The sequence below is a fragment of the Solea solea genome, chromosome 9 (assembly GCF_958295425.1).
Source record: "Solea solea chromosome 9, fSolSol10.1, whole genome shotgun sequence".
In the NCBI taxonomy this organism is placed as follows: Eukaryota; Metazoa; Chordata; class Actinopteri; order Pleuronectiformes; family Soleidae; genus Solea; species Solea solea.
The window spans coordinates 4,657,388-4,677,988 of NC_081142.1; the positions used below are offsets into that span (position 1 = coordinate 4,657,388).

The 20,601-nt window shown below is 39.1% G+C and overlaps 1 protein-coding gene across 1 annotated transcript in view; it reads left to right on the forward strand.

Moving 5' to 3' along the window:
- Positions 1-18,503, forward strand: part of hcn2b (hyperpolarization activated cyclic nucleotide-gated potassium channel 2b) — a 51,805-nt gene extending 33,302 nt beyond the window's left edge. The window contains exons 5-8 of the mRNA XM_058639155.1: positions 3,225-3,371; positions 3,878-4,118; positions 8,297-8,461; positions 13,520-18,503. Coding sequence (XP_058495138.1) covers positions 3,225-3,371; positions 3,878-4,118; positions 8,297-8,461; positions 13,520-14,490 — 1,524 coding nt within the window. The 3' untranslated portion in view covers positions 14,491-18,503. The remainder of the gene's footprint in view (positions 1-3,224; positions 3,372-3,877; positions 4,119-8,296; positions 8,462-13,519) is intronic.
- The last annotated feature ends 2,098 nt before the right edge of the window (positions 18,504-20,601 follow it).

The following is a 20,601-nucleotide window of genomic DNA, read 5'->3' on the forward strand; positions in this document are numbered from 1 at the left end:
AATAACGACTCAGTTTTTGTTCTTGGTCCATATTTACAAAAATGTAATTCTGCTCTAATGTGATAAGATAAAGTTGTCAGTGACACATCACCTTAAACAGCACACAACATTTCAACACCATACAGTATATTTTATTTATGTATTTATTTGTTTATTTATTTATTTATAATCCACACACAGTTTTGGTTTAGTCCAGACTGCACCATATAGAGTAAACACCAGTTATCTGAACTTACAAATATTAATTATTAAACCTATACTTGAATAATGTGCACACATCCGTGGGCCATGAGCCATTTACTTCTTTATCCCACGTAAATATCTTTTTTATTGCCTTTCATATCAACCCAGCCCATGTCTTCAACCACAGGATAGCTGTGGTGCATATGTATGCACACCCAGGAAATATATTGATTAATGTAAATAGAAATTAAAATCAAAAGAAATACCTTTATGTCTTGTCCCTAAAATGTAGATACAAATGTCACCTTTTTGGTTCATTGTTACAAGTTTTACATAAACCCATGCTTTTCTCTCTCCTAAGAACCACTCAGCACCTTATACACAGAGAGGAAATCCCCCTGTATAGAATCAAAATGAATAATCCTACTATGACAGCCAGCATGTGCTGTATTAAGGTTATTGTGATTTGCTGTGTGAGTCAAGCCATTAGGGTCAAGCCTCCATTTTCCTCTCTCACCCATATGTCACCTTACTGTGTGACAAAATGTAATTTCTCTACACCACGCCTGCTTTCAATTGTTTCAAGCAAGGTCGTTGTCAAACTCCTCTGCTGTTCCTGCGTGTACGCGGCACATCGGATCATAAATTGTGATCTTTCTGGTCAAAAGATGAACTCCCATCAGCACTTTAGATGATTAAAGCATCAGGTTTCCTTGAATGTTGAGTGAGGTCCAAAAGTCAGAAGACGTTTTTATATTTCCAGCATTTGTGTCAGTCATCCAGTCTCGTGACAAGGATCGGTGGGTTTCAGCTTCCAGTCTGAACCTGAAAGGATAAGCAGGACGGATGAACATGAAATACTCTTTAAAATCTGTCGTTATTTGAGAAAATTAAGGTATAAAAAATGCTTAATGTTCTATTTAAGTGATAGTGGAAGGCAGAGCCTTGACCGATTCAGGACCATGGACAGCGAGCGAAACAAAAACATTATTATTCTCTCAATAGGTTTTCAAGAAAATCGAACTGCAAATTGAAATGTAATCATGTCTTGACCCTATATTATCTAATCTCATTAAACCCTTTGTATTTAAGAGACTAATTTAGACTCACTTAGGTAAACTAAATTATCAAATCAATAATCTTAGTTGAAGTCTCATGAAACAATGAAAGCCGTAAACAGCTGTACCTAAGCGATGATAAATGTCCTTGACATGGTGCAATTTATTTTTCACTGTCTGTCACTGACACGGTGCAGATTTAAAGTATTTATTATTTATGTCTGTTTAGAAATGCATAATGTATACCTGCCACCCAAACATATTTGAAGTCTCTGTGTAAGATTTGAGACGGATCTTCAAATCCCCAAGTAAGGACAAGGGAAGGCCTTGCCTTCTGCCTTGACTGTGAATTGAATTGCTTAACATGCAAACACAAACATAGTTTTTTGATACTATGTGAAGGAGGTGAAGAGCTAACCTAGTTCAGAGGCTATCTTGTCATGTGGCTGCGATCGCACCCTTCTTTTTTTTCTTTTCTTTTATTTGTTTGTTTACAGAAAGATGATGATGTGTGAAACCACATCCCAGAGTAAACAAAGCAAACCCAAAAGCCATTTGTGTCCAGTGAATAGGAGACGTTTCGTTGGCGTGCTGTTGCCACTTGTCGTGGTTAGATCCACTATTTTCACGGGGAAACCAGGCATGAGATGTGTTATGAGCATCCTAGGTGGTGAGAAACGAGGTGGGAAAGCAGAACCTTCAGGCTGCACTCGATGCAGATATATGTTGATCCGTGATGAATATACAGTACGCGATGGTGTGAATCTCTCGAGCTGCAGCCGACATCGACTCTCAGCTCTTACTTGTAACTTCATAGTTACTTATTCATCAATTCCAACATAAATAGCAAACATCTCCCTTTCTCAGAATAGCAACTGGAGTACGTGAATGCCCATGACTGGCTTTATTTAATTATTTACCCATCCCCTTTTTTCTTCATGTGATTTTAGAGATCATATCTCTTCCACGCGTAAAGCCTGACAGCGAGAGAGAGAGAGAGAGAGAGAGAGAGAGAGAGAGAGAGAGAGAGACTTGTTGTGGTTTAAAATACAACAGAAGCATTTTCCTTTGTAAACACAGCAGAACATGATGAATCCTCAGGAGATTTGCAACGCTCTCATGTTTCCTTAACAGCTTCACTAGACTTAAAGGGGTCAGAGGTTCTTTCCCGTTTGCTGAGAGAACTGTGCAACCATGATGCTGCAGGAATAACCAAGCTATATTGTGTATATAAAAGCATTTAGAGTTGACTTTAAGCTCCTCCTCCTCCTTGTATACAAAGCACTTCACGGGCTAGGACCAAGCTACATTGCCAACTCCCTTGTTAGGTATGGACTGCAAAGAACACTGCGATTGTCTGCTGCTGGTTTATTGGACGTAACAGTCGAAAGAAAATTGGGGATGCCTCCTTTGTTACTTACGCCCCTAAACTTTGGAACCCTTAGATATCAGGGAAGCCAGCTCACTAGATATTTTGATTGACTTTTGGCAGTAAAATGTATCCTGGCTGTGTCTCCTGTGACCACATTTGATCAGATATGGCGTCCCATACATTTTAGTCAACTACACTTGAAGTCAGGACTGTTTGTAAGAACAAAGTTTTATTCTGCTGTGACATGAAATCAGTTTTAACTATTAAAACTAAAAATAGAAATCTTGTGGTGATCAGTGTTGATATTGTGGTGGTGATATTTGGGCAGTGATGTGGATCAGAGGGCGTAAGTTAATGGCAGTTTATTATTCATCCTTAGGACAGATTGCATTTGGATTTGCTCAGGTGTGAATGGCCACATGCATCCACAAACCACCTCAGAATGTCATTCCTGTGACACATTTAGAATGAGATTGAGTAAAAGGGGTCTATGATGGAGATTTATTTCTTGTTGCAACAAAGGAGTTGCTAAATCCTACTGTGTGCTTTTTTCCTCTTCTACACTAACTATGCCTCTCTTTTCTTTTTTTTTGCTTTTCTCCATCTTTTAGTACAAACAAGTGGAGCAGTACATGTCTTTCCACAAACTACCAGCTGACTTCCGACAGAAAATCCATGACTACTACGAGCACAGATACCAGGGCAAGATGTTTGATGAAGAGAGCATCCTGGAGGAGCTTAATGAGCCTCTGCGCGAGGTACGACGACTACTTTGATGTGTTCAGTCACTTACTCTTGCATAACTTTCGTTCAGAGTAAGTGGAGTGGAATAAATTCCAACTCCACAACATTTTCAACCAAGCTTTTTCCATTGCTTGAAAAATAATTCAGTTTTATCATTCAGTTAATCTCATAAAAGTATGAGATTGTTTTAAAGGAATTGTCTCATGGAGTGGACTTCAGAGTCCCATGTGTCCTGAGTTTGCATTTGTTTTAAAGTAATTGTCTGCATGAGACAGTCTTTTCCTTAAGTGCAGCTCAGAGTGCACTTAATGTAACAGAAACTTGGAACAAAAAAAAAAACTGAATCCACAAGCTACAAGGTAAAACGATAAAACTGCACTTTTTTTTCTGAAAATCTTTCTTCTGTTGAATAAGTGCATTCTTCTTTTTTTAAAAACATTAAAAAATAAACGTGCAAATTGTAGCTGCCTCATATGCAAAATCATCCTGACCAAACCCTGCTGCCTGTTGACACTTTCAGGAAATCGTCAACTTCAACTGCCGTAAGCTGGTCGCATCCATGCCGCTGTTCGCCAACGCTGATCCCAACTTTGTGACGGCTATGCTCACCAAATTGAGATTCGAAGTCTTTCAGCCCAGAGACTACATCATCAGAGAGGGCACCATCGGCAAGAAGATGTACTTCATCCAGCATGGGGTGGTCAGCGTCCTGACCAAAGGAAACATGGGCATGAAGCTGTTGGACGGCTCCTATTTTGGAGGTTTGTCACTGTCACTCTACAATAAACTTTAATTTTATCTAAGATTTCCCTTAAAGGTCCAGTGTGAAAGACTTTGTGGCATCTTATGGTGAGACTGCAAATTCTAATAACTGCAGGTGTGCATAAATTGCATGAAAAAAAACATCTGATGTATGCTTTTTATGACCTTAAGGTAATGAAAACCAATTTATTTTATTTCAAACTAAGCAATTATAATAAGAAAGGTATAAAGAAAAAACTAACAGCACCTGACACGTTACTTTTACTTGTCATACAGGTTTTGCCTTACAGCCACTTATGTCCCACTTTCCCAGGCTGCTGTTCTTCTGTGGTTGTTCAGAAACACGGTTCACACACACACACACACACACACCCACACTAAAGTCTTGTGCATTTCCGATACCCTGCAGCTGACCATCGTTCACTGGCAGCAATGCTGATGTGCCAGCAGCCCAGGGAGCTGTCGGAGTGGTGCACGACACACACATCACACATACACACATCCAATTAATAACAGCTAATTAGCACAGCAGAACAGTGAGGCCAGGGCCACTGCTAATGTCAAGTGCAGATTGTTGGAAGCTGTCCCTGCCACCCGGGAGCGAATTATAGGTCTCTCTCTCCGTCTATACACAAACCAAGCACTGCAGTGCACTTGGACTGGAGGGAAACTGGTGGGTTTTACCCTCTGCACAACTGTGTATTTGTGGTTAAATCTCTAAATTAGTAAATAGCAGGAAATAGTGATGTCGAGCCAGACATGATTAGTTTTTATCTGACTTAACAGTTTTTACATGAGTGGTTTTAGACTTGGACTTACCTCAAGTTCTTCAACAAGCATTAACTCCTTAAATCCTTTTATTTCTCGGTCAATGTTATGGTCACGTCATTCCACATCTCTGCACACATTTCTCAAAAGTTGCCTGGACTGACTTTGTTATTGTATTACTACATTTAGAAAATGACAGAGTCTTCTCTGTCTATTTTCAGGACAGTGAATGCAGCAGTGTCTGCAATTTAGCCTTTTGACCATTCAAAATCACTGTCTGGCAGAACAATGCACCCTTTTCTCCTGCGACAGCCATCACAATACTTTGTAGTCTGCTTAGGTTTGTGGTGAAGCCTCTTGTAATTTTCCCCAAACTGCGAAAGCTTTTGCAATCAGTTGAGGTTCCATTCATTTATCCATCTTCTACCACTTGAGGGTCGCGGGGGGTGCTGGTGCCAATCCCAGCTGACATAGGGCAAATGGCAGGGCACACCCACACAGAGACAAACAACCATCCACTCTTACACTCAAGGTCAATTTAGAGTGTCCAATTTTCCTAAACCCCAAATCTGCATGTTTTTTCTCCAGTTTCCTCCCACAGTCCAAAAACATGCAGTATGGGGATTAGGTAAAATTGGACACTCTAAAATGACCGTACGTGTCCCTGGGTGTGCTCCGCCTGTCGACCCTCCTGTGGAGGATAAAGTGGTAGAAAATGGATGGATGGATAAACTTACAACAGGGTGAATGTCGACTCTGCATTGCCTGCATTGGCACTATGTAGTTTCTGGTTTTGCCACAAAAAGAACAAGAACAACATTCTACTTTACAGCATACATCACATTGTCATCTCTATCTAGTGCGTTTGACTTCGCCGTATGACTGTATGACCCAGCACCATTTCATTGTCAAACTGAAATACTTGACCTTGAGCAAAGATTCACTTGAGACAGTGCTGCAAAATCAACAGAAATGGTGAAAAGACATTTCTGCTCTCTTTTCCACAACAGAAAAGACACATATTCCACATATATTTCATGTTGTCACTAATATGGTTGTCATAAGTTGATCCTGTGGCCCAAGTCATGAGTAATGTGATGTGAAAATACACGTTGATCCTCCACAAGAAAATAATCATCCAATTTAAAGCAGCACAGGATGTAATATACAGAGATTTTGGTTGAACTGTAATTTAACCTAAAAGAACGCTCGTTCCAATTATGAATCTCAATGGCATCTTTGAGTAGAGTCTAACTAAAGATGCCATTGATTTTCATAAAAGTAAATGTCTAGTTATTAGACCCCTGTGGGTAGCAGATGCTCAGCTATTACCCACATGATGTGGTGACCCTGATGACGTCATCAGGGTTTGTTTTTTCGGACTTGTTTGAAGCCACAGAGGATGCACCGCAGCTGTTTTGACTGATGGAGTTGCTTTTTTCTCATCATGAGAAAACCCCTGTGAACAGGTCATGCAATAAACCTCTAAAGATTTTGGATATTATATATTAAACAGTGCCATCCCAGGATAAAGCAAAAGGTTAACACAGTCATGTTTCCCCGAGCAGTGCTCAGAATATTCAAATAGATGCTGAAATTTCATTAATCCCATTGAGCTTTTCTATGTATTTTTCATGATATGTGAGAGTGACAGTTTCCCTATTCCAAGCTGATCAGCTTTTTAATGTAGCCGCAGTTGTTTCCTTCAGATTATTATCAATTCCCAGCACTTACACATTCCACAGTAATGATGCTAGAAATATGCAAATGCTTGTGTTATGTATAACCAGGAAAACCCAAGAGACACTTTATGAGAGGACATCTTTAGCGTTTTGTGGAGAGTTTTACCACAAAACTGGTAAGAGCTGTGAAGCTGTCTTTCCACCCGCTCACATTTTAGATGTTTTCACCAGAGTATATGAAATGAATTGTAATGAATGTGTTCATCAATAGACAGATTGTACTGTTTGCACTACCGCTTTGACTTCCATTACAACAGTTGACCATGAGCAGCCAATTCACATGTACAACAAACAGAGAGACGTCTATCTGTGTGACCTATTAATCATTAATATACCGAGCAAATGCAAGTCTGCTGTCAGATGGACGGAAAACGTGGTCACGGTTTAACTGAACGTGCTGTTCATCCAATATGCATCGATAGTGAAGTGACTATACATGTGTTAATAGCAAGGTCAGACTGAGATTGACTTTGAGACTGGAAAAGGGTGGAGTGACCTCCCACTTCCAAGAGGCGTGACCAACGGACATAGATCAAAATGTCTTTGTTTGCGAAATGAATCGACCTACAACCAATCAAACCAAGGATCCGTATGATGTATTCAGTGACGAAAAATGTGTCAACAAACGTGCTTGTTGTAGTTTTCCAGGAACGATTACTATCTGGAGTGACTTTTGGGAGATCTCCGTAGCCAACAGCCAACAAGAACAAATCTCCCTGGGTTCTCGACTGGGTTCACCCAGGCTATTTGAGAATACTAAGCAATTTGACATTTTATTCATAATACTTCAAACTCAAGTTAATAATCCAGTTAATTTTCTGAATAGAACATGTAATGATCAGCCATTATACTGTATAAATACAAGGTAGACTCTCCACAACCAATTATGTACAAGCCTAACTGTGTGGTCAAGGAGAAATACTAGACTACCCACAATCCTCAAGTGCAAGACGGGGTTGTTCAATTTTACACTCCATGGTTACTGTGGAGCAACCTGCTGTAAAGGCTATGTACAAACATATGTTGTTGGAAGGGATCATTTGCAATTGTTTATGAGATGCCTAGTTCCTTTATTTGTAAATCAATTATAAACACACTCTTGTATCTTGTATGAAGTTAACTAATCTTTGCATACAAACTAGAAAAAACCTAGGTAATTATTTACCAAAAACCTTCATCATGGCCAAGGCCATATCGGCTGTTGCCCAGGGTGCCATCCACCCATCCTTGAAATTTCCATCAGCCCGGTGGCCGTGCACACTGCAGCATCGCCTGAGAGGTCAACCTTTCAGGTGAGGGGAAAGCAGGGCATATGGTTGCCAAGACAACAGCACAGCCCCAACCTATTGAAAAATGAAGTCAGAGAGAAGGTGCAGGCAAAGACAAGTAATGTCTGAATGAAATGAAGCTTACTTGCACATCTCCAAATATAGTGTGTTTCCTTCTCACAGCTGTCAGTGCTGTGCCACTTGTGGAGGATATTCTCATTGTTACTGACTTCTCACAGCAAATGTTGCATGAAACATCTCCACTCTGATCGGATTTTATTTTGTTGGAGAACAAATCTCCCTTACAGAAACGCTGTCACTGTTTTACAACATGAAGTCAATGAGTTTGTGGTTTGTTGATGTGACCGTCTCTCTTGTGGGTTCTTTCTCACACACCAGAGATCTGTCTACTGACCCGAGGTAGACGGACGGCCAGCGTGCGAGCGGACACCTACTGTCGCCTCTACTCTCTTTCTGTGGACAATTTCAACGAGGTGCTGGAGGAGTATCCCATGATGAGGAGGGCCTTTGAGACGGTCGCCATTGACAGATTGGACAGAATAGGTATGGATCCACAGAAAACTGATCATGATAACTTTGGTTTAATGAGCTTTTTGTTGTGTGTTTTTTAAGCTGAAGCGAGCAGCATCTTTCAAACAAGGGTGCAGAATTATAATATAATTGATGTCATTTTCAGGCAATTATGTCATTACTTTAAATATGTTTTGCCCATCAAGCATAATGTCAGATATAATTTAAACGGATGGGTTAAATTTAATTTACACAGAATGACGAGTCATCATATCATTGTCCAGTAAACATTTGTACATGTGTCTACAAGGCTTTTATTTTGAAAGTCTTTATCGTATCTTAAAATTGTGTGTTTATACTCAGGTCTGATAGTATTGCTTGACAGGAAGCGTGTACAAATAATGTTACATTCCTTCTCATGCACTGCAGTTTTTAAGAACAAAATATGAAATTAAAATGAATGAGTCTCTCTCTCCACACCTTGGGGTCTTGGAAAATGAAGTTTGGTGTCATTCATAGGAAGAAAATGAAGCATATATTCATTCCTTTACACCACGTCTTTGTCAAAACACTGTGCGATATCTGACAGCTGTGACAGAGCGCATAGACAATGCTGACAGGGAGGATGTGCAGGGGTGGAGAAAATTAACTGAGGGTGAAAATGTACTCAGGGCTGTGAATCACAGATTATGTTCAGTCGCAAAAGGTTTGTGTAACTGAAATCAAACATTTCCTTTCCTGAGGGTAGGTGCCACTGTAGGAAATTATTATTTCATGTTTCACATGGTCATCCCAGGGCTAATGAGATACAGTCCTTGAACAATTTATCTTTTGCTTTTCAGAACAAGTTATTTTGTGATGATCAGGAGTTTAGTCACATATAGTGTACTACTACTACTATACTACGAAGAATAGTGATATCATTTTGTCTCATATAATTTCAATAAGAGACAAAGATCTCTCTGTTCAGGAACTGTACATCGTCCCTGGAGACTGGCAGGTGTAATGTTACTCCAGAGCAACATAGACTGTGAGAAATTGAGAACGACACAAGGGATGTGCTTTTTAGTGAAATTACCTTTTTGTGTGCTCATTTATTTTTGGTTAGATTATAATAAAAAACATAAAACGAAAAAAAAAAAGGCCATTTAACCATTCCTATTGCCTATAACCCACGGTGAGGCAGCCTTCCAGCATTACGCCCCACGTTTATGGAACAGCTCAAGACCCAGCTTTTTAATTTGGCTTTTAACTAATGTTCCTTTTTTATCTTGTTTTAAATTTTCTATTTTAGATTCTCTAAAAATCTAAAATGGTGGCTGCATGGCGTGGTCCATGCATCTGAGGGGTGGCGATCCTGTTTTTATTACGTACAGCACATTGTATACTACATTTTTTGTATAAAAAGTGCTTTATAAATAAAGTTGGATTCAGGACAGAAAGACTGTATTTGCCAGCAGCCAAAACTGCCGCTATATTGTTTATCGGCAAACAATCCAATAACGTGCATCCCTAACTGCAAATGTAATTTTTTTGGTGTCTTATTCACCTATGAGGGTTAATCACTTTCCTGCATCACACTTAAAATAAAGAATAAATACAAATTTAACTGAATGTGACACCTGAAAAATATGACAGACCTGCTGAGCAAGCTCACCTTACTTTTGTATTTCTATAATCTCTCTCACTAGATTAATGTAGTGATTTTTCAAAGCGATTACTCAGCAGTGACTCTGTCTGAACATGAGCGTCTGAGCATCACATACACACTCAGACACTGCTGCTGCTTCTTCTGAGCCAAGCCTTGGGAGCTCATTGTTAGGGAGTAAACAAAACATGTTCGCTGCTGTCATGCCCCCCAAGGTCAGCAGTGCGGCTGATGTCACATCCCGCTGTCACATGACTACACTTCACATGTTTTTTTAAAGCCCTGCATCTTACAGTGGTTGCCATAGCAGCCACATTCCTCACATGAATCTGTCTGTCGGCTCACATATTTGGAGGGAAGCTGACCTGTCTGCTTCAAGACCTAAGCACCATCTAGATATTCTCACTGGACTCCATGTTTACTCAATGCATATTAATCAGTAATAATGGCTTCTTTTGTTTGGCTTCATCAACAGTCACTGCGTTCATGTTCAGTGTAAAGAGTAGTGGTTGGAATGAACTTGATGGATTCCTCTACAACCATCTTCCCTGACAAAACCTGGTGCTGACAGACCATCAGACCTTAATTGAACAAAGCTTGCTGCATTCCCTACACATTTTCATAACCTTAATACATCCAGTTATGTTCAATGTTTCTCCAAGAGTCCCTGAGCATGCAATGTCAAAATAGTTTCACATCCTTTGAACCACTGGAGCTTGGATTATTAATGTTTGTCTATTCTAAAATCTAAAATTTGCAGCTTTGGACATTGGAGAGAAAGCAACTGTTCATTAGGCGTGGACGATATGAGCTTGAATAATATAACAATATGCCATTCTGATATTAAAATAACAATATTTGTGACTGTTTCATAGACATGTTCATTGTTTTATTGTTATATTTATGTTTTATATTTATTTTATTCCTTTTTTTACATGTATTCTATTGCCTCGTATGAGCTTCTGCGGCTTTTATATATTATTCTGTACACTTCTGTCCAAAGTGCTTCACAAATAAAGTGAGCCTGGATTGGAGAATTTTAAAATAAAAGTCTCTGTTTTAATATGTAACAATATTTAGTTCACACTAAAACATGCATTTATGCTGCAAAATTAATCTATTAATTTAAAAGAAAACAGACATGACTTATTATGTTATATCATCGTTTGGAGGGCCACATGAAATCAATTGGGAGACCACGTGCAGCCCACGGGCCATGAGTTTGAGACCACTGCTGTAAAGCAACCTAAAAGAAAAAAACAAAACTGTGTGACATTTTCCTTTTACCGCCTCACTAATTTTCTTTTCTTCATGGTCAACAGCCTCCATTTTCTTCCATACCAAATAATTGAATATGCTTATCGGACAAAGTGATGACCAGTTTTTCCTTACCTCTTTGTTATGTAGGTATCACTCCAGCTGAATAATAGCCTTGCTTTTGTTGCCAGCTCTGTAGCCCACCTGCTGCTTCAGTGAATCAAGTTTACTGCCAGAGTTTGTGCAGGAGACATACATCGAACTACTTCAGCTGCCCTCACAGTCTTCTGTACGTTTCCATCTCTCATGTGTCCCAGTTTGTCTCTAAAGCCTCTCCCACATTAAAAAATGAGCAGGTCTACCCAGAATTTTGAACCTGGATGAAGCTGCATTAAAAAAAGGGGGTTAACATTTAATCTACTCCTTTGCCCAGTGTGAATTTGTGATGTATCAGACCCAAAAACCATCATGTAGCTCAGTGACCATATTTTTTTTGTCATAAACTTCGGTCTCTCTTTCAATCAATCTCGCAGTTGATGCGATTGAGGAAATCGATCACTGCCAAAAATGAAGCAGGGGGAAAAGAAATTAGAGTATTCGCTTGGGCCTTGCTTGTACTATCAGTGAATGTCGATGACGCACTTTCTAACTCGAGAAAAACCCATTTAAACCCAGGATTACATTTTTTTTCCTCAGCAGCAATTGTTCAACAGATAGTGACCCTGTGACTGGCTTTTAGCATCAATATCTTCATCAGTGTGCACCCTCTCCAGATAAGTAAGGTGGTCACTTCATCTATCTTGTTGAAGGCCACGCAAGGACCCGATATAAGAAGGTGTTCAAGAAATCATGAGTTGACTTTCTTCACATGTCAAAGCAAGAAATTCACTTGTTAAGATAGTAGAAGATAGAATAGAATTTGATAGAATTTCTCCTACCGAAAAGGCCTTTCCTGTGTGTATATCGAGAAGACGTATGTTTCTGTTTACATCCTCCATCTGCTTGTTTATGATGTCAGTGAGTAGGATCTCGTAAATTCAACTCTCAGCAGGTTTAGGACACAACAGTATCTGAAGAGATGTGAGATCTTGTCGTTCTTACCTGACAGCACTGACTCTGCAGTGAGTTTGAAACTCAACACACACACACAAGCACTTTGGTCAGTAATAAACCATGTAAGGACAGCTGTGAAGACTCCTTCCCCACCTTATCTTCCCTTATCTCACTTCTGTGGGCTTTACTGTGGAGATGAGACAGTGCAGCAATGTGTTTTGTTAATAATGGTTCATGAGCTCCCACTACGTTTCTCCCTGTGACCATTTTTATGCGTCAAGAAAGCTGTTTTCTGATTCTGAAAGTGTAACTGGGGATAAGTTGAAACTTTTTTTTGCTCAAATGTGCATCTGGTTTCAGGCTCTTATCTCCGCTTGGCTGTAGGTGTGCAGACTGTTTCCCTCAGGGTGAAGCGGTATGCTGCAATTCAATGACATGTCATCTGCATTCAAGGGCAAATCTCCTCCTCTTGTTTTTCTCACTGGGTGAGAAGTCACAGTCACATACATCTCCCAGCCATCATTCACAGCTTGGTGCCACATGAGAGTTGCTGAGGTCACTTGTGTTGTTAAGCTGATGTGGCTGCCATGAGATAGAGAGAGAGAAGTCACACGAATTCAAGTGTGAACTGGTGTGAAAATGCTTGGGAGGGCACAGCAGTATACCATGAAGTGCCAAATTGAATGAGGATTATTATTATTTTTGTTTTTATTTGGATATTGAGGGACTATGTGGTTCTATAATTGCTTATTATAAATGCATTAGGGTTAAGGAAACTGAGAGGCAAATAGCTGATCCATGACCCCACACAACTGATGATCTGGTCTTCAGGAGTTTAAATATAGGCAACCAGCTGAAGACAGATGACCTCTCAGTACTTCTTCAGTACTTAATAAGTTGCTAATACACTTCTGAAGTAAAAGTCACTCCATTGAGTTTAAGCAATAATGAGACTTGACAGATGGCTAGAGAGAGAATTCAGAGAGACCAAACCCGCGTTACGTTATGCTGCTCTCAAACATAAAGACAAACAAAGCCAAAACATAACTTTCTTCATGAGGCTAACAATTATATATGATGAAGTAATTATCTCTACCTTTGTTTCAACCAACTGTGTCTCTGTGTCATTGCAGGCAAGAAGAATTCAACCCTGTTGCACAAAGTTCAACATGACCTAAACTCGGGTGTTTTCAACAACCGTGAGAATGAGATGATCCAGGAGATAGTGAAGTACGATAGAGAGATGGTTCAACAGGTGGATGTACCACGACCACGAGCCATGTCCCTGACACCTTCTCTTCATGGTGGGATCTTCACTACTATGGGTTCCTCCACCCAGCCTCAAAATTCAGCGGTTGGCACTTTGCAGCAGGCCTTAGCCATGAACTTTTGTCCCCCGATGCAAGGGAACTCATTGGGAGCGGGGAATATGCAGTCTCCAAGGATGGTGAGGAGATTCCCGGTGGTGCAAAGCGTATCCAGTCCTGTGGCAGCCTCTCCCATGCAGTCTCAGCTCCTTGCTTCTGGTGCCTTTGCTCCAGTCCTGTCCAGCCCTCCAGTCCAGAGCCCACTTGTAGCTGGAGGACGATCGTTCCAGTATGGGTCCAGTTCCATGGCAGGTCCCACCTCAGGCTCCCAGCTTTCTCTAGTCCAGCAGCACTTATACAGCCCTGCACACCGGCCCAGCACATTCAAGAGCACCCATTCCTTGCAAATGGGCAGTTTGAGCCAAGACGCCAGGGCCCTGTCTGCCTCTCAGCCCTCACTGCCTCATGACGGGGTGCAACCAGCTGCCCCCAGTCCACCACAGTCTACACGAGTCTCTTCTTCGTCCATCGGACCCCCTCAGACCCCATCAGGTCACACAACCGTTCGGAGTGGTATACCACAGAGGGTGGTTCTGCCGCATCAAATGTCTATGGGGGCATTCCCCTTAGCATCACTGCCCGGTTCTGGACAGAGTTTTGGGGCCGTTGCTGGGCTGTCAGTAGGGGGGATGGGAACAGGTCATGGAGACTCAGGACAACCCAAAAAGGACTCTATAGTGAGCCTTCCTGAGACTGACCACATCAAAGTTAGATCCAGGTTATCCTCAAACTTGTGATCTTAATTAGACTCTTGGGAGGGAGTGACTCAATGGGGGCTTCACTGCAGGATCACAGGGAGGATTTCTGTTCTCCTTTCTACAGTTCCTCGTCACTCTACCTGTTCCAGTTTGACTATACGAATGTATGAATGTTGAGTGAGTGGCAGAAAGGATAATTTAACTGTTTTAAGATCATAAAGTCTGTATGACTTTGGAAGCTGCAGCATTGATATGTTTCTACTCAGACATAGAAGATGCACAGAACAGTGGTTATACAGTAAAGTAGCATCTGCCATCTCTTTATTAATTGTATTTCACAACATAGTTAGCAACAGATGGGCATACCTGCTTCACTTACCCTTTCATTGAACTCATGTGATTCTGGGTCAGATTGGACTAAAGGAAAATCAGGGACCTCCTTCAGATATCAGAAGTTAGCACTTTAATTTTAACCACCGCTTCTACCATATTTTTCATTCTGGCCGCCTTTCCTTTCCTCACAGATGCATAATTATTGTGATTGCATAATGTTTGAATGCTAATTGGTGTTGGTTTTCACAGTTTTAAATATTTATTCAAGTAGCTCATTAGACCAAATTTGTAAGCACAAAATTTAACAATTTTTAAAAAAGAGAGACTCCAGTGGTTTAAGCCATATTTCTGTGAGATCACTGATATGACGTTATTAACAAGAGTGTGTTGTTAGTAGGATCTAGTTTGCCTCTTTTGTAAGTCTTCCCAGCCTCCCTACAGATAAATGTGTGAGGTTGTAGAATCCTCAGATAACATACGATGAATATCCTTCAAACTGAAATTACATCTGTGGGACAAATGACTTTGTTCCAGCCACGCCATTGATTTCTACAGGAACATTTTTTTATTTAAAGCTGCATTCGTCAATAATTTTTAAATCAACAGTGAATCAAATGCTACTACATGCAATGCAACCGGAATGAACCTGCCCAGAATGATTACTCATTTATTTTGTAAATGGACAATTGTATCCTCTAGTACTCATTGTTTTGGTGATAAGATCCACAATTACTCCACCAGCAGAGCTTTTAAATATTTCCTCCATCCTCCCACAACACCTCGGAAATAATGAGTCATCATGTGAATCACACAACACTTCTTTTTCTTCTTCTTAGTGGTAGAGTGCTATTTAAAATTGCCTTAACCTCCATGAGATATTTACACCAGTCACAAGGGAATGACGTTTTTCTGTCACTCAGCTGACTATACCGTGACCTTACCATACCATTTTACTCTGGTTCCCTAGGGGAAGGGTGCCAAAAAAATGGTAGGGGCTGATTATTTTGGCACTATTCCTAATGGGAAAAGTATAGGTATGTAACCTTACTATACCAAACCTAACCTGATATCTGCAATTCAGTTACAGACAAACCCCTTACACATGTAATGAAAATGTATTTTCTGAATACAATGGCAGCACCATGCGTGAAGCCAGTATTTAATTTAATGGTTGTTGCCTCCATCTCTGGTGACACATCCTGCTCATTTTATGTCTTAATATAATATTTTATGTTTATTTACACATTGAACCTTTAAAAAAACAAAAAAAACAAAAACAAATTGGTATTGATGACAGATCTCACCATAAATGCAAATGTCAGCTGTTGCTCTTTAGCTTGCACACAACAGTTAAATTAATGTAAACACTGACCATTGTGTGGTCTGAAGCTGATGGTTAATGATTTGGTTTGTTCCTGTACATTTCCTTAAAAAATGTAGTAGCAAAATGACTCAACAGATATATGTCCCCAACATTATATGTATATGAAGAAAGAAATCAATGGAATATATGACACTTTAAACCACAGATTTGATTTCTAAAGTATTGGGTGTATGGTATTTTATTAAGTGAGTAGTAATTATCCACACTTTGTGAAAGTATTATATAGTAGAAATTATAATTCACTGCCAGTTAATTACAAAGATTTATGTAAAACCATTCAAATGCACACAATCAAAATGTAAATCCATCCTTTTTCGAACTCCGAAGCTTCATACAGCAGCAGTTTGGGCAATCACTATGCCAAAGTCAATTCATAGGGATAATGAAACTCCTGGCGCAGCTCAAGCTTAATAATGCTAAATAAAAATGTATTTTGACCAACAGCCAAGGAGAGTGCAGATACTGTGCAGGATGTACAGTATATTTTAGTGTGTCTCTGTCATTACTGCCCCAATAAGAGTTCATGATTTGTGTCCAGAAGCATTCAGAAGGGAACCCTTTCTCCTAACCTGACATTCTATTCACCTCATTTCACTAATGTCTGAACCATTACTCCATAATGAGAGTGGAAATTGGAATCCCTCGGGTCTGTTTGGAGCTGTAACTATTCTTCTTCAATTGGATTCCATTATACAGTCCCAATAATGAGTTCTTGGCATACAGTATGGTCATTTTGCAGTTTCATTTTGTTTAGTTTCAGTCCCTCTGTTGTTGTCATTTAGCTTGAGACAAAGGTGAAGGTTTATAAGTATTTTTATATAGTATAAAATAAAAAAAGACTCCCTGTGCAATCTATCTCGGCTGCTTAAACATAAATTAATACAGAGGCCTGCAGTGAGAGTTGTGTTCTGCACGGTGTCCTGGAGGCACCGTCTTTGGACGAGTGCATTTAATTTAAAAAATCAGGCGTTAGACAAGTGGCAACCGGCCGTGACGTCGTGCTAAAGAGTATTAACTCCCCTTATGAAGCCTCCATAATTAAAATTTGACTGGTGCATTGTTGATGTTTTGCAAACTGAAATTCATCAGCTGCAATCAGGCACCTATGGGAAATACCCATAGGTGTCAATCACACTGGTGTCCACTTTATTGTCTGTTTTCCTCTCAGTGGGAACATAGTTTACAACACTGACATCATGTGCTATTGAAGAAGACCTGAAGCTACCGACTGAGACCCATTAACTTCACAGGAAAATGTTTGCTGACATTTTAAATCACCGTTAGATTTATACTTCCATTCAAACATAGTTCTTTTCATGTCCCTTAGTGGCTATTCAATATAGTCTTATTTCCTGGTTGGCTTCAGGAGACTATATCTGTTTTTTATATTTAGTTCTTTTCCGGGATTAGGCAAATTGGACACTCTAAATTGAAAATAAATAATTGAAAGGTTTAAAATAATGAATGGATAGATGTCTATGGGAAAATGAGCCTATGTATTTGTTTGATTAATAATCTTGTAATCTTTTAATCAAGTTAATCTTCTCAATCACTAGTTTCAGGTCTTCATCAATAGAACATGATGTTAATTTGGTAAATAATGTTCCCTTTAGAGAAAAAGAGACGATAAAGTGATAAAGTACATGAGTGGACACCAGTGTGAGTGACAGCTGTTCAACAGGTGCTTGGTTACAGGTGACGTCTGTGAATTAGTGGCAGTCAGGTCATGAGTCTTGAAGCTTCACAACAGGAGTTTGTTTTTGTTGTCACATTTTTATTTTAATGACACAAATCAACCCTGAATGAAGAGTAAAACCAAAAAGTTTCAAGGCCACGGATATTTTTTTTTTTATCAAATCCAAACCAGACATAATTCAGACTGAACCATTCACTCTGGCTAAATGTACAAATCAGAGAACAACGACACAACAAAACACGCGTGTTCATGACTTAATGTTGTCAGAAAGCGAAGTTTGTCATACAAAGCAATAACTGAAAAGAGTGGTGACTATATGCAAATGATGTTCTGTTCTGTGTTAATGGAGATGCAATATTTCACATCTGATTTCCTTTAAAGTCTCTTAATGGAAGAATAATATAAGCAGACATTAGCAGATTTAAACACATGATTGGTTAATGTCTTTATGTGTAAATGTAGTGTGCATCTTGTAAACCAGACTACTTATTTATGTATTTATTTAGTTAGTTAGTTAGTTATTAGGCTTATATATAGATTACTCTAAATGTGGACACAAAAATAATAGGTTGGTAAAAAAAGAAAACGTCTTTTTAATGTTAGACATAATGCATATTATCACACGATATGAACTGATATGACTTAGTAAAGCAGAACAAAACTATTTGCATTCTCACAACTTTGACCATTGCTGCTTGTCGGTTCATTGTTTTTCTCTAGCATTACTTTGGCTAAGTAAAAGCATGTTGCACAGGACTCTGTAGAAGCATTTCCCCTCTTCTTTTTTTCCTCCTTTACAAACACATTTAGTGTCATGTAAATGTTAGAACTCAGCTGTTTGGTAAGGATGGAATCTGTGCCACACACACAAGATCAACACAAGCATCTGTGTCAGCCAATCTGTCTGCTTTCAAGACTTGTGTGTGTGTGTGTGTGTGTGTGTGTGTGTCCTCGATGGTGTCTCTGGGTTCATCATCAGCGACAGTGAAACGTGGTGGTGGAGATACTGCGTGTTTTAAAATGTTTATTTACAAGGGCTGTTCATTTGAATCGAGCGAGAACATATGAATGGACTTTTGTGTCTCTCTAAGTCACACGTGTACATTAATGTTCATAGGTTCAGATCTCTTACTGACCCATAATGACTAAACAATGTGAAAACAGTATACAAAGTATAGTGTATTTGGGCCAAACTGAAGAATTTGATTTTTTTACATCTTTCGCAAATAGCGATAGTTGTAATATTTATGAGAATAAAGTCGTAATTATTATTCAAGCAAAATCTCAGATGAAGAGCTGCAATCTGCGTCAAGATTAGAAATTTTGATTGGGGCTTCACATATAAAGAAATACTTAATTTTAGAACTTATTTAGCATCAGGACTTATATTGTGAACGAAACTGAGTCTGTTTGGAAAAAAAGAATCACAGAGACTTCAATTTCTTGTGTGGACCGGAGGAGGAAATGGCTGGTCAACTGCAGGCTATCACTGGTTACATCTGTGTGCTGCTGCTACTTATTAATAATACGTTAGATCATGATAAAAAAGAATCTCATAATATTACGACTTTATTCTTTAAAATTATGACTTTATTCTCATAATATTACAACTTTATTCTCATAAAATTACAACTTTATTCTCATAAAATTACATTTTTATTCTCCTAATAGTACTACTTTATTCTCGTAATGTTACGACTTAATTCACGTAATGTTACGACTTATTCTCATAATGTTACGACTTTATTCTCGTAATGTTACGACTTATTCTCATAATGTTACGACTTTATTCTCGTAATATTACGACTATATTTCGTTTTTAAGACTTTTTGTAATATTACGAGTTTATTCTCGTAGTATTTTACATAATATAATACTGCATCATTTGTACCAACATCAGTCAGCATTGATTTAATTCCTTTACATCCCAAGTGTGTCAGTACCTTAAAGGTACTGTGTAAAATATACATTTATTGATGAAGTTGCAGCTGAATATCCCTCACCTCACCCTCAAGTATAAATATTTTCTTTTCTTTTTCTGCCAAATGAAAAATAATTTCACCTAAATCTTACACACTGGACCTTTAACACAGCAGCTAATCAGCTAACCTTCATCAGTAACCATGACGCCCTACAAGCAAGCAAGGTGATCACAGGAAGCCACTCTTGGTCAAGTGTTTCCATATTGGGACCTGATTTTCTTTTAATGGGCCACTTCAGTCGTCACATGCTGTTACAATGTACTGTGCATACCTAGTGCCTATAGCATATATTGTAGACTTCACATACATGTACTATATTCTCTGTGTGTGGTTGTAAAAAATAAATGCAAGCTCCTCACAATGCAAACATCATTGTTGGTTATATCCCACTGCAATACGTGTAAAAAAATAATAATAAGGAAAACCAATAAACTGTATTTGAATACAGCATGATTCCACTCCTTTCATTTTGTATGTAGTTTAGTTTGGGTTTGCATGTTTGGAAAAGCACAAAAACATCATTTTCACTGAAGCAGAACTTCTTAAGGCACGTGATGTTGACTGTCTCTGCTTTTCAAGGTGTTTACAAACTTACTGATTTAGTAGAATTTCATTATTTACGTTTAAGAAAAATAAATACAGTAAACTATTGCAAAAAATGTCTCCTCTGAAATAATGAATTTCTGTATTTATTGTTCATTTAGCAGTGTCAATACATCTTACACTGCCACAAAGTGGCGAAACGTGATGGGTGT